The sequence below is a fragment of the Phyllostomus discolor genome, chromosome 1, assembly GCF_004126475.2.
Source record: "Phyllostomus discolor isolate MPI-MPIP mPhyDis1 chromosome 1, mPhyDis1.pri.v3, whole genome shotgun sequence".
In the NCBI taxonomy this organism is placed as follows: Eukaryota; Metazoa; Chordata; class Mammalia; order Chiroptera; family Phyllostomidae; genus Phyllostomus; species Phyllostomus discolor.
In genome coordinates, this window is record NC_040903.2 from 217,342,760 (window position 1) to 217,355,102 (window position 12,343).

Genomic DNA, 12,343 nt, shown 5'->3' on the forward strand with positions numbered 1-12,343 from the left:
CTGGGCACCCCGAGGTGCTGTTACCTCCAGTAAACAGTGCAAGAGGTAACTTCACGGCTGTGTGAGAAACGTGCACATTCCTTGTGGCACCAAAGTGTACCCGCTGCCGCTCAGTTTCGTGCTGTGGGTTTTATAGTCCGAGGTTTCGGTCAGGTCCACAGAGTGCCCTTCCTGTGGGTGGTTTTAGTTCCGCACCTCCTCCTCGTTGCGTCCCGGGCCATCTATGTGCGTGTCTTCGTGCCTCTGCGTGCTGTGGAGGGAGTGAGAGCCCCCTCCTCTCCAGGTGGCTTCCAGTGTGTGGTTTTACGAAAGTTTTGCCATGTGTGTGCTTCCGTAACTTCCCAGCCTCCTGTTCTTCCACTTCACTGGCACAGACTGTGTTTCTTTTGTGTTGGCAAGATTCTCTGCACAGGAGCAACCTGAGAGGGAGGCAAAGGAGAAACGATTGCGTTTCAAGCCGTTCTGTGTCCAGAACTGCATGATCTTGTCCTTCGAACTGTGTCTGCTGTCCCCTTAAACACCACGAGGCTTTGATTCATTATATATGATTCCTCTGGTCCCCTTCCCCATTTAACTTACCTTTTGCTCCTGAGTCCTGTGAAACACCCCTTGGATCTGGATTTATTAAAACTGATTTTCTCCACTCTGTATCAAAGGTATATTGTGACTGTAAATTTTTGTGTGCATGTTTGCCACAAAGATGGGATGTGGCGAACAGAGCTGTGAGGATCTGTGTTTTCTGACCCCGTAGCACTGGTCCTGATCAGAGAACGCCGGTCGCCTCCACTCACAGTATTAGCAGTGCGGCCACCCCGGATCGGATCCGCTTCCCCAGAGGCACCGCCAGTCGCAGCACTTTCCACGGCCAGCCCCGGGAACGGCGGACTGCCACGTACAACGGCCCGCCTGCCTCGCCCAGCCTGTCCCATGAAGCCACACCCTTGTCCCAGACTCGAAGCCGAGGCTCCACTAACCTTTTCAGTAAATTAACCTCAAAACTCACGAGGAGGTAAGTACCAGGTGGAAGTGGTTGTTGAAAACGGAAGGAGACCTGACCTGTGTGTGGAGCCACTGCCTGGCTGCTGTTTATTTTGTGTTTAGCATGTGCTTTTCTGGTTTACATGTCTAACTAGATTTTAAAGCCTTTTAGAAGAGAAATCCCAGTAGAAGTTCTCCAGCACTCGGGAGGTGGTAGCTTTTAGTCACTGTTCCTTTGTGTCACACACTTGTCTGCAGAGGTGGTCACGGGGTGTAGTGGAGCCCCGACCCAAGGTAGGCGGGGCTGGTGCTCAGTGCCCAGACGTTTCCCAAGGAGACTGTTCCTCTCCCTCATTCCATTTCGTTGTTACTGAGATGCACTAAGTTTCTTAGAGTCTGAATCTTGAAATTATGCTGTCTGTTGATCTAAGTGACAGTGAAAACAGGGTAACTTTCTTAAATGGTATAGCTGTGGAGATTAAATCCCTGGTTTATTCTCAGGAAGAAACTAGTATCTGGTTGTGTATAAAATCCTTCATGTGTCCAGTAGGCTGTCATTTGGGGTCTTGGGAAATCTCTAGAAATCTCCATGGGGCCCTTGAGTTATTTTAACTTTATTTCCATGACCTAGCTGGAGGTTGCAAAAGCCTAGAAACATTGGCTGCTAGAAGAGGATAAAGAAAATATGCCACTTTGTACCATAAGCAAACAGTCAAGGGCACCTTCAGCCAGGAATTCACCCAGGAAATCTGAGGGCTCAGGGTTCCCAGAGGAGACTCAGAGGGAGCCTGGCTGTGGAACAGTGCGTCTCAGGGGCCCTGCAGGAACCTGCTCACAGGCGTCTCGTTCGTCATGTGTGTGTCTTGCCCACAGCACGGTGGGGCACCTCCTCGGATCTAGACAGCTGACACCCTCCCTCTGTCTCTGTGCTCCCTCTGGCCCCACTGCTCGGGGTCATGCCACCCTCCTTTTTTCACCTGTGAGCTAAATACCACTTCTGCAGTCTCCTTAATCCCTTCAGCAACTTTATTTTAGATCAGTCGTCTAAAACTTGGATGGGTCACATTAAACTGTGTCCCCAGAGGGGGGGTGTGTTGTTGCGACATTGAATACCAGATTAGGGATGACTTCTGACATCCAGTAGCATCAGCCAGAGGCCAGAGCACTTCAGAAAGTTCCAGTCTGGTCCCTTACTCTCTTCTTGGCCCCTTTGCTGAGACACCTTGCTCCAGACTGGGCAGAAGAGCAGGTGGTCTTAGGGTCTTGCCAGGCTTGGAGTTCAGTCCAAGGAGCATCCGGTGACCTACAGACTAACTCACTTTTTCCTTTCAGTGTCACCCCATGGCCTACCCCAGGCCACCCTGTCCCTCAGCGCCTTCCACAGGGACGCGGCTGAAATGGAGGCTGCCTCTCAAATGTGGGTGGAAGGTGAAGTCTGGGTGTCAGTCACCTGGCTGCTTACCTCCCTGACCCTGCCTGCTCTCGCTGGTGCTTCTCCCGCTCAGCTCTGAGCACAGGGAGAGGACAGCAGCCAGGTCGGGCTGAGGGCTAGTCATGGCAGTCAGCTTGGTGTCCCTGCACTTCCTCTGTAGTGGGCTCCTCATTAAAGTCCTTGAACTTATGTAATCGTCTCCTTTGTGCTTTTTTTTTTTTTTAATCTTAATACTCATCTTCACTACTGATAAGAATAGTATCAGTTACCATTCATTGAGTGCTAGCTATGGACTAAGATAAGTAGATGTCTATAGAATTATAGGTACAGATACACTCATTTTACATGTGTAAATACAACCTTCTCACCCACTCATTTCATCTGCACAGCCTACCCTGGGAATAGGTGCTCCCCAGTTTCGTGGAAGAACCTGGGGGTGAGGTTCAGAGAGATTAAGGCACAGGAACAAGTGAGTGCTGAGCCGGGAGGCGACTCCAGAAAAGGCCCCTGAGGCCCCTCCATGGTGCTCCCACAGGAAACCCTGAAGCACTGGCGTGGGCGCGAGCCCTTGCCCTCGGGTTCTAACTAAATTTATGTCTTGTATCTGTCTTGAAATGGAGATCAATCTTTTGAATGGAGAGTTGGGTTGCTCGTTTGAAAAATTCCAGGGGTGGATCATTTCACGTGTATTTTACCTTTTCCACCCCATTTTTCAGACAGGTGGTCTTCTGTTTGTGCCAGTTTGCAGGCTGAGGTCTGCAGTACTTAGTGTACTGTAGCCCATGGAGTGCCCTCTGTGTGTCCTTAGATGTACTCAGTTCCTTCCTAACAGCAGTTGTCCTTGCCGCCGTCACCAGCGTCAGCTTCTGGTCCTCCCCTGACAGCGAGTGTAGCGTGGCCGTTGTAGCGCTCGATAGGCTTGGGCGCTGGCACTCAGGACCTGTGAGGGAGACCTGCCCGGGGTGGTGGGCAGAGGGTGGGGCTGCTCGCAGTGCTGCCCCGCAGGCTGAGTGGTTGGGAGAGCTGTGGGCCCCCCACGGGGGTGGGCCTGCGGGAGCCTGCTCTTGACCCCGCGAGGGTCGGAGGGAGGGAAAGGCCGGAGAAGCAGCCCTGTGGGCCCTGGCCATGCCCCTGACTTTCCTCAGGCAGGGAACTTAGAGGTGAAAATATGTTTTAAAGACCTTTTAATCAATTTTCAGCTAAAACAATCTTTTGAACGACACTGCCTTTATGTAGTGCATAATTATTTACAAAATGTTCTCAATGTGTGACCTTCTCTACTTGCTGTGTACCATATTGAATGTGATTGTGAAGTGGCTGGTGTTCACTCACAGTAGTTGGAGATGTTTTAAATTGGTCAGTACCTCAAGCAATGCCAAAGTTATCCCGGGTTACAAAAAATAAACCCAGGGGTTCATTAATTCAGCAAGTCAGCAAATGCATACACATGCCTCCTCTGTTCAGGCACAGCACTGGGTTTAGAAGTACTTTGACGAGTTCAGGTCCCTCTTGCTCAGGAGTGCTGACAGTGCGGTCACACGGGCCTGACCAGCCTGACCCGCAGTTTCCGATTTCTTTGGCCCAGTTCTGTTCAGCGCACCCCAAGCGTCTTCTTAAATTTTTGACAAGCAGAGTCACCTCTGTTAAACACCACTTTCCCAGCTTATTGCTGAAACATGAGAGTGAACCCCTACTGTTACCTTGTCACGTAATTTCCATTTGTTTCCATATCTAAAAAGTCTGCTCTTTTTTAAGCCCTAGTGACTTATTTTTTATTAAAAAGTAATTTATAACCACTGTTAATGTTTATATCATCTTCCTGAAGTAAGGATTTTATTAATGGTTAAACATTTTATAATGAACATTTAAAGGTTCTATATAAGAATGTGCAGTTTTGTTCATAAGATATTCTGAAGAAATTGACAAATGTTATTAGTTTATTGCAAATGACTTAAGTCATTTATTTAAAACAAGTTGTTGACTTTCTTAATAGAGCCTTACACAAGTGTTACTTCAGCTGGCACCGCTGTTCACTGCTCAGTGTTTGCTTGCCAATACAGACTTTTACAAATTTCTGCTCAAAAGATTACATACTCAATTACCTGTAATAATTTTACTTTTATAACAAATGCCCCTGTTTCATTGTTGATTGGACAGAAGAGGAACCCTGTTTTCTTTGTTGTTTTTCTTTCTCTATTGACAAAGATCTGTAATTGACAAGATTTTATATTTCGTTTGTGTAAGTCATTTTTGTTAATTTTTTTTGGCTTAATTTCTTTTAGAAACATGTCATTCAGGTTTATCAAAAGGTAGGATTTATATATACACATATTTTTTTTAAATCCTCACTGGCTCTTGCAATTAACATCAGGTTTGGCTTTCTAGCCCTGTTGTTTGTTTTTTGTTTGTTTTTGTATTTTTTACTTAAAAAAACTAAGCTCTGCTGAGAACTAAGTACTTACTCCTCTGAAAAGGAACTGCGGAGAGCAGCAGATAACTCCGCCAGGCTTTTTTAAGGCACTTGGCACGCACGTAACAAGAGGCCTCCGCATGCCGCGCACACCGTCTGTCTTTGTGGGGCTGTGCAGCATCCGGATAATTCTGTCTTCACACTAATACCCCTCAGCATGCTTCTGTCTGAGGAATGAGACGTGCAGTAACTTAATGTGCGTTTATGGTTGGCCTCAAATGGGCAAAGGTAAGTGGTGATGTGTGCGTCATCAGTTTTTATCTCATGGAGCACCGAATTAACAAAAGGTTTTAAAGTGACAGGAGAATGAGCTAATGTTCTTATACTGGAGACAAGCATAATAGTCAGACCTTACAGTCTCATTAGGTTTGGGTTTGGGCACCTGCATGGCAGAAATGTCTGAATGTTTTTAGAGTCGAAGAGTAAATAGTATTCTATCCAAAGCCAGTTTCCACCAACCACCAAAGAAACCATGTCTCATTTTTAATTAAAGCGTTTACTGTAGTAAATGTTGTTCCTACTAGGTAACTGTTTTTTGATGCTGGCAGTCAAAAGACCGAAAGTGTTGCTTACTACCTCGGAGTGCACACGGGCGAGGCAGAAAAGCTGCCGCTGGGCCACACTGGGCCTCGGCCTCCCAGCCAGCCTGTGGTTTCCCTGGGCTTCTCAGAGGCTTTGCTGACCCAAGTCCTTGGCCACCCTGAGAAGACTGCTTTCTTCCCGAGGGGAACACCGGTCTGTGGTGGTTCTGAATTGATCTTCCCAGTCGCCTGGTTTTCCTTGGGCAGAAAATTTTGTAATTAAGTTCAACTAAACCCAGTTCCCTTCTGTGGAAGCCCACTGCACTTGGGGGGGCAGTTTAAAGAGTCAGAATGACACCTCCAGCTGAAGGCCAGGAGCCCTCAGCCCGGGAAGGAGGCGTGCTGGCCGGGTCCCCACAGAGAGGGGCAGAGTCCTGAGCCCCCGGTGACCTGGGGTTTGTCGGGGTTGCGGTATTGTGTTTGTGCCAGCGTCGTGTGCTGCTGTGTAAGACCTCTTTTCTCTCTCCCACTTCTCTGCTTCTGCCTTCTGTTCCTTGAGGCTTCCGACTGAATATGAGAGGAACGGGAGATATGAGGGCTCCAGGTGAGGGCGTCGATTTTTTAACTATATTTTACATTTAAAAATGGCACTAGGGATGCTTTTTCCTGCTGTCTTGTGGGTTGCTGGGTGGGTGTGTACTCTGCGGTTGGGATACACAGGTGCTGCCACTGTCCCCATTGCCACCCTTGAGCTGGGCCAGTGCTGGGCCACAGGAGGGCACCAGGGAGTCTCCTCCTAGTCCTGCCTGACCTGGGCTTCACCTGGGCCTTTGGGTGTTAAAATACACCCCCCTTGCCTGGGCCCTAATGACCTGAACTGAGGTCTGGGAGTTGGTGGGATTGTTCTGGACACCTTGATAACTTCTAGCATAGTTCTAGTCTCAAGGCATGAAAGCAGAATAATGAGCAGAATTTTCATATTTCTTTTTTTTTTTAAGATTTTATTTGTTTTTAGAGAGGGAAGGGAGGGAGATAGAGAGAAACATCAATGTGCGGTTGCTGGGGGTCATGGCCTGCAACCCAGGCATGTGCCCTGACTGGGAATTGAACCTGCGACACTTTGGTTCGAAGCCCGCACTCAATCCACTGAGCTACGCCAGCCAGGGCTTAGAATTTTCATATTTCAAGTTAGACTTTTAAAGGAATGATTTTGTAATTGAGTGTTTTGCCTTTAAATTTTGTATAGCTGCCATTGCTCAGACTTGGGCAGGGTGTCACCAGCTAGGCTCAGGACTCCATCTCTGTAGTTGCTCCCTCCCTTTGTCCCTCTTTGTAGCAGTTGCCACATGCTGTTTCAGGTCCACGCTGACCCATCTGCTCCCTTCCTCGTCTCTAAAACACAGCTCTGATCATATGACTGAGTGGAGACCTGCAGTGGCCCCATTGCTTGACCCACCATGTCCTGTGAGGCCCTGTGTGGCCTCAGCAGCAGCCCCCCGTGCAGGCGGGGTGCTAGGTTGAGCGCGGGGCAGCTGTCCACCCCATTCCAGACTCAAGTTTGTTCCCCATCCGTGATCAGAGGAATGATAGGCCCTGCCCCTGGGTGTGGTGATGACAGTGGGCACACCTGCCCCCAGGCGGTCTGCAGTAGCCCCGAACCTTCTGTACCTTCCGAACCTCCGGGCCTCTGCCGACGCTCCCTGTGCACGCACAGGGACCCTTGCCCCACCTCTGTGGTGGTGTTAACGCTTAGGGGCTCTTCGGAGCTCCTCCCAGAGGCCGCCCCTCCAGGCAGAACTCCCTCCCTCTCCATCCTGCCCTCCCTGGTGCTCCTCCCAAGAGGCGGGCCCAGCCGCTCTCCCATGAGACCCTGCAGCTGTGGCTGCCCTGTGCCTTCCCTGTGCACCTGCTGCTTCCTTGCAAGGCAGGCTTCTCTCCCCTGACCCCAGATTAGTTTGAGAGCTTTTGCTCATTTTTATAATCTATTCAGTATCTGACACAGCATTTTATACATAGGAAGCCTCCAACCAGTTTTGATGGATGTGAATCCAATGGAATGTTCTGCAGGCAGGTTGGCAACAGGGAGAGCTGTGTGCACAGTACAACCTGTGGCCCGCCCTCAGCTCTGATGAATTTGCCAGAAGATTAAGTGTATTAAATATCCTGTGCTGGGTGTTTCTCATGCACAACAGTGTTAGGTATTCACTGTCCTCACTGAGGCCCCCACATAGACACTCAGGGAATATACATAACAGTTTGTGTCAGTAACAATCAAAGGCCCCAGACAGCGAGTCAGTAGAGGCCTGTTCTCGGGACCCCCGAGAGACCGTGCCTGGGCCCCCCCTCGACAGCACCTCGCAGGTGTGGCGACCGCAGTTTGTACTCTGTGGGTCCGCAGTTTGCATTCAGTCTGGTCGCCTTGGTGCTCAGCAGCAAATGTGCCCTAACATTTCATTTTTCTTTTTCAGTGGTAAGAGTGTCAACTAAAAATTCTTTTAAACTGAAACTAGATGTTTAAAGTAACAAAATAGGAGGAAAAATACTGAGGTACGGGTAGAGGGGATTGAGAGAGTGGCCCACCCCCCTACCCAGCTGTGCACTCAGCCCCTGGGACCGTTTGCAGGAAAAGTAGTTTGAGCTGTGCCAGATCACCAGTTATCCAGAATGACGGCTAACGGTGGAGGCCGAGTGAGTTAGAGAGGAACATTGTGGTGGACGAGCTGGGCTCAGCGTGTGCACGCGCCCCTGACCCCATCTCTACTTTGCCTGATTTAACACATTATTTTGTCATATATTTTATTATACGTATTCATTTTTAGAGGAGAAGAGAGGGAGAAAGAGAGGGAGAGAAACATTGATGTGTGAGAGATGCATTGACTGGTTGCCTCTCACATGCCCTCAACTGGGAACCTGGCCCACAACTCAGGCCTGTGCCCTGACTGGGAATGGAACCGGTGACCCTGCGGTTCACAGGCCGGCACTCAGTCCACTGAGCCACACCAGCGTGGAAACAAATTATTACTTTTTTTTTTTTATTTTAGTAAGTCTCTAAAAGTCCCTAATTTTAGTTTAGTCTCTACCATGACTGGTAGAGATTTTACAGCCAAGTAGATTCTCTGCATCTTGTGGCTTATGACTTTGGGGGAGGCGAATAGATGAGTGCTCCTTCAAAAAGGCGCAGGCACGTGAGCCTGTGTGGGAGGGGCATGGGCGTCGGTTCTCACACTGGAGAAGAGTCCGTCGTGCACTAGCTAGAGTGGAAGGGGCTGGCTTTCCTGTGCAAATAAAAATAAACCTGCCACTGTGCGTTTCAGTCGCAACGTATCTGCGGAGCAAAAGGACGAAAACAAAGAAGCAAAACCTCGTTCCCTGCGCTTCACCTGGAGCATGAAAACCACTAGTTCTATGGACCCCAATGACATGATGCGGGAAATCCGCAAAGTCCTGGACGCCAACAACTGCGACTACGAGCAGAGAGAGCGCTTCCTGCTCTTCTGCGTCCACGGGGACGGGCACGCCGAGAACCTCGTGCAGTGGGAGATGGAGGTGTGCAAGCTGCCAAGACTGTCTCTGAACGGGGTCCGGTTCAAGCGGATATCAGGGACATCCATAGCTTTCAAAAATATTGCTTCCAAAATTGCCAATGAGCTAAAGCTGTAACCCAGTAATTATGGTGTAAATTAAAGTAGCCGTCTACAGTCTTCTTGAACACTGACGGAAATGTATAGAGTAATATTTAGGCAATAACGTCTGCATCTTCTGAATCATGATATTAGACACGAGGACGAGAGCACGCCTGGGAGCGCAAGCTGGCCTTTCCCACGAATGCACTACATTAAAGCTGTGTGACACGTGTGCCCTCTGTCTTCTTTCCAGTGCCCTGGCGGTCAGCGGGTGACCCCCACCTCCACGTGCCTCTGTGGGCGCACATGGGCCGTGGGGGGTAGTGCACACAGAAGCCTCTCCCTGCCTGGCAGCCGGAGGTGTTCGCAGGACCTCTGTGAGAGATCATTTGGTGCTAAAACGTTGAAATTGCCAAGGAGGAAAATACTGAACTACTACTAAGAATTAACCTTAAGACTAGTTGATAATGAATACAGGTTTACAGTTCATGCCTGTGGTTTTGTGTTTGTTGTTTCGTGTTTTTTTAGTGCGAAAGGTTTAAATTTATAGTTGTGAACATTGCTTGTGTTTTTATAAGTAGATTCACAAGATAATTAAAAATTCACTTTTTCTCAGTAAAACCTCGCATTGTCTCTCAGTACTGTATTTAAGACTCAGATCAAGGTAGTGCCTAAAAGCACCTGTTTTTGCCTTCACCTGCAAGTTGAACAGAAGCCGTGGGAAAGTGCCTGAGGCCTGGGGCCGCTGTCTCCTTAGCGGGGACCCTGACATCTTGTGATTACGAGCATCTTTTCCCCCAAAGGCCACACAGGGAGAAGACGGCCTCCTGGCAGCCTGCGGAGGAGGGTGTCAGGAGGGGCCGGCGTGCTCCAGAGACTCCACGCGTCCGTGCGCAGAGGTCTGGATGGCTCCGGATTTCTTCTCTGTGACGTATGTGCTTTTCCTCTCGTTTTCTGTGAATCGTTACACGAATTCGACCGACAGCTTTCCCCGCACCCCTGCAGTTGTCTGAGGGGCGACGAGCTCATCAGTCAGTCTGACGCTCCACGCGCCCCGGGGAGCTGCCGCGCTGACTGGTCTGGGCTTCCTGTCGGTCACACAGTAGGAAACTCTTCACAGGCACTCAGTCACGACACTCACGCCTGCCACCGAAGGGCGCTGTCCTGAGTTTCGGACACGTCCACGCACAAAACAAAGATCCCTGACCTCTTAAAGCGTGTGTTCCCATAGGATGGCAGTCAGTCAGCCGTCGTGAGTAAAGTCCCCGCTCGGGAGCAAAGCGGGAAAAGCCATGAACAGAATTGCAGCGCAGGGTGAGGCATTCCGGGGGTCCCAGTGCTTGGAGAGGTGCTGTGTTCAATATAGGGATGATGGGTGGGGTGCTTGAGCGGAGGCGGGGCTTCGAGGGCAGACCCCACCCGGGCCTTGCAGGCCATTCACTGCAAATGTGCCGGCCTTGTGTGACACGAGCCCGGGGGGGAGGTTTCCAGCACAGGACCACGCTGGCAGCTGTGGTACGGCTTCCTTGTACGGAGCGGGGAGAACCCAGAAAGTTTGGAGGCTCTTGGCGGTAATTAGGAGATGCTGGCCTGGTGGGACGGTGGGTGGCCTCTGGGTACGTTTTGAAATAAGAGTCACATGCATTTGCTCTGGGGTCAGATACGGGTGAGTGAGAAAAAGCCAAGGGCAGCTGTTCGGTTTCTGGCATGAACAGCAAAAGGAATGCGGTGTGGGGTGGGTCAGGGCAGATTGCTGCGGAGAGGTTTAGGCTGGGTGGGCGAGGAGGGCAGGTTGTGGCACCAGGTGGAGACTGGAGGGACCCTGGGGGCCCACAGTCTGGCTGGTTCCTGTTGACAGTTGGGAAAGAAGTTCTCTGGAGGAGAGGAGAGGACCCGCCCTGGGCCCGGGGCACCCCCTGGACAGGCTGCCAGGGAGGGAGGTGGAGCCCAGGCCCGGGGCCTCCAGGGGAAGTGGGGGGGAGTGCCCTTTGACCAAGTGTGGAGCGCGTCATTTTTCACCTCACCAGAACATTTCGAACCTCCGCTATTACATAAATAAATAGGTCCCCCCCCCTTCCCCTGGGGGCACTTCACTTCCTTGTCCACACCCACCCCTCCCGGTGGGCTTCCCTGACTGAGCTCTTTGTGCCCGGCTCCCGTGCTGGCCGCCCTGCAGGAGCTGGTGAGATGTGGCCGAGCTCTGCCCAGCGCAGGTGTGGCTGCAGCCTGTTCTTCCTGTCTGTACACCTGGGACACATTTCAAATTGTCCTTGCTCCTGTCCTCAAAGACAAACTGAACGCTGTGAGGGAAACTCCTTTAAGGGAAGTTCGTTCACCGCATGCCCTGATGAGGTGACCACCGTGCAAAGGAAAAGTGGGTGTGGTTTCCCGTTGCGTCTCTGTTGCCGCCTGCCTGCGTTCTGATACGGCCCTGAGCCCTGAGCCCTGAGCGACGGGCGTGTCTGAGAGACAGTGTCCTCCCACGGGAGCCAAGGGCTTTGTCACTGACGGACGCTCACTGACTTGACTTCAGGGGCAGCACGGTGTTTCCTGTACCGAGGACGAAACACGAACTCGCACCCATTCCTAGGGGGCCCAGCCCCTCCCTCTAGATGCCACCTTCTCTGGATACAGTGAGTTTTGGAAGGGAATATTCGAGAGTGTTTAAAAATCACGTAAGCAGCAAAGACAAGGCCCCATTTTCCCCTCATTCACGTCCCTGGACTCGAGGTGAGGTGAGGGCAGGTGAGGTGAGGTGAGAGGGACCTGGCGGGCCAGCGCTGCGGGTGTCACGTCCCCGAGCAGCAGAGCGCCGTCCCGCTCCAGAAACGAGGCTCGAGTGTCAGCTGTGCTGCCCGGCCTCTGCGCCTGGAGACCCGCCCGCGCCGAGAGCTGCAGCAGGAACGCGGCTGACTGGCGGGAGGAAGGGCGGTGGTGGTTGCGGCGGTGGTTGCGGCTCGGCGGGGGGGCTCTCCAGGGGCCTGGCAAGCAATGGGATTTCAAAGGAAGGCCTTCCCTGTGCGCATGAGGAGCAAGGTGCTGTTACTGTGGAAACCGCCCGAAACACCCTGTCCAGGCGGTTCCTGCTCAGTGAGGGACGCGCAGTGGCCGTGGCCTCCACGGGAGTGGCTGCTGAGCGTGGGAAGTGCAGGGGCCTGGCGGCCGTCTGGGGCCGTCCCCCGGGCCGGCGTAGACCACAGGAGCGCTGGGACATGTGTGGGCAGCCAGGGGTCAGCACGGGCCTGGATTGACGCTTACAACTGTGCTTGCAGGGGGGGTAATTGGTGGTTATTGATTCAGGGGGGTTGGGTTTTTTTTT

The 12,343-nt window shown here is 51.5% G+C and overlaps 1 protein-coding gene across 6 annotated transcripts in view; it reads left to right on the forward strand.

Moving 5' to 3' along the window:
- The window catches only part of MARK3 (microtubule affinity regulating kinase 3), a 91,976-nt gene extending 82,327 nt beyond the window's left edge, over positions 1 to 9,649 (forward strand). For 3 of the 6 annotated variants that reach the window (XM_036014150.1, XM_036014164.1, XM_036014157.1), the window contains 4 exons: positions 752 to 1,009; positions 4,693 to 4,719; positions 5,961 to 6,005; positions 8,716 to 9,649. In XM_036014150.1, coding sequence (XP_035870043.1) covers positions 752 to 1,009; positions 4,693 to 4,719; positions 5,961 to 6,005; positions 8,716 to 9,061 — 676 coding nt within the window. In that variant the 3' untranslated portion in view covers positions 9,062 to 9,649. Of the gene's footprint in view, positions 1 to 751; positions 1,010 to 2,310; positions 2,610 to 4,692; positions 4,720 to 5,960; positions 6,006 to 8,715 lie in introns of those variants that run through there. The other 3 variants (XM_028505756.2, XM_036014161.1, XM_036014171.1) reach the window with 3 other exon arrangements.
- Positions 9,650 to 12,343: the final 2,694 nt, after the last annotated feature.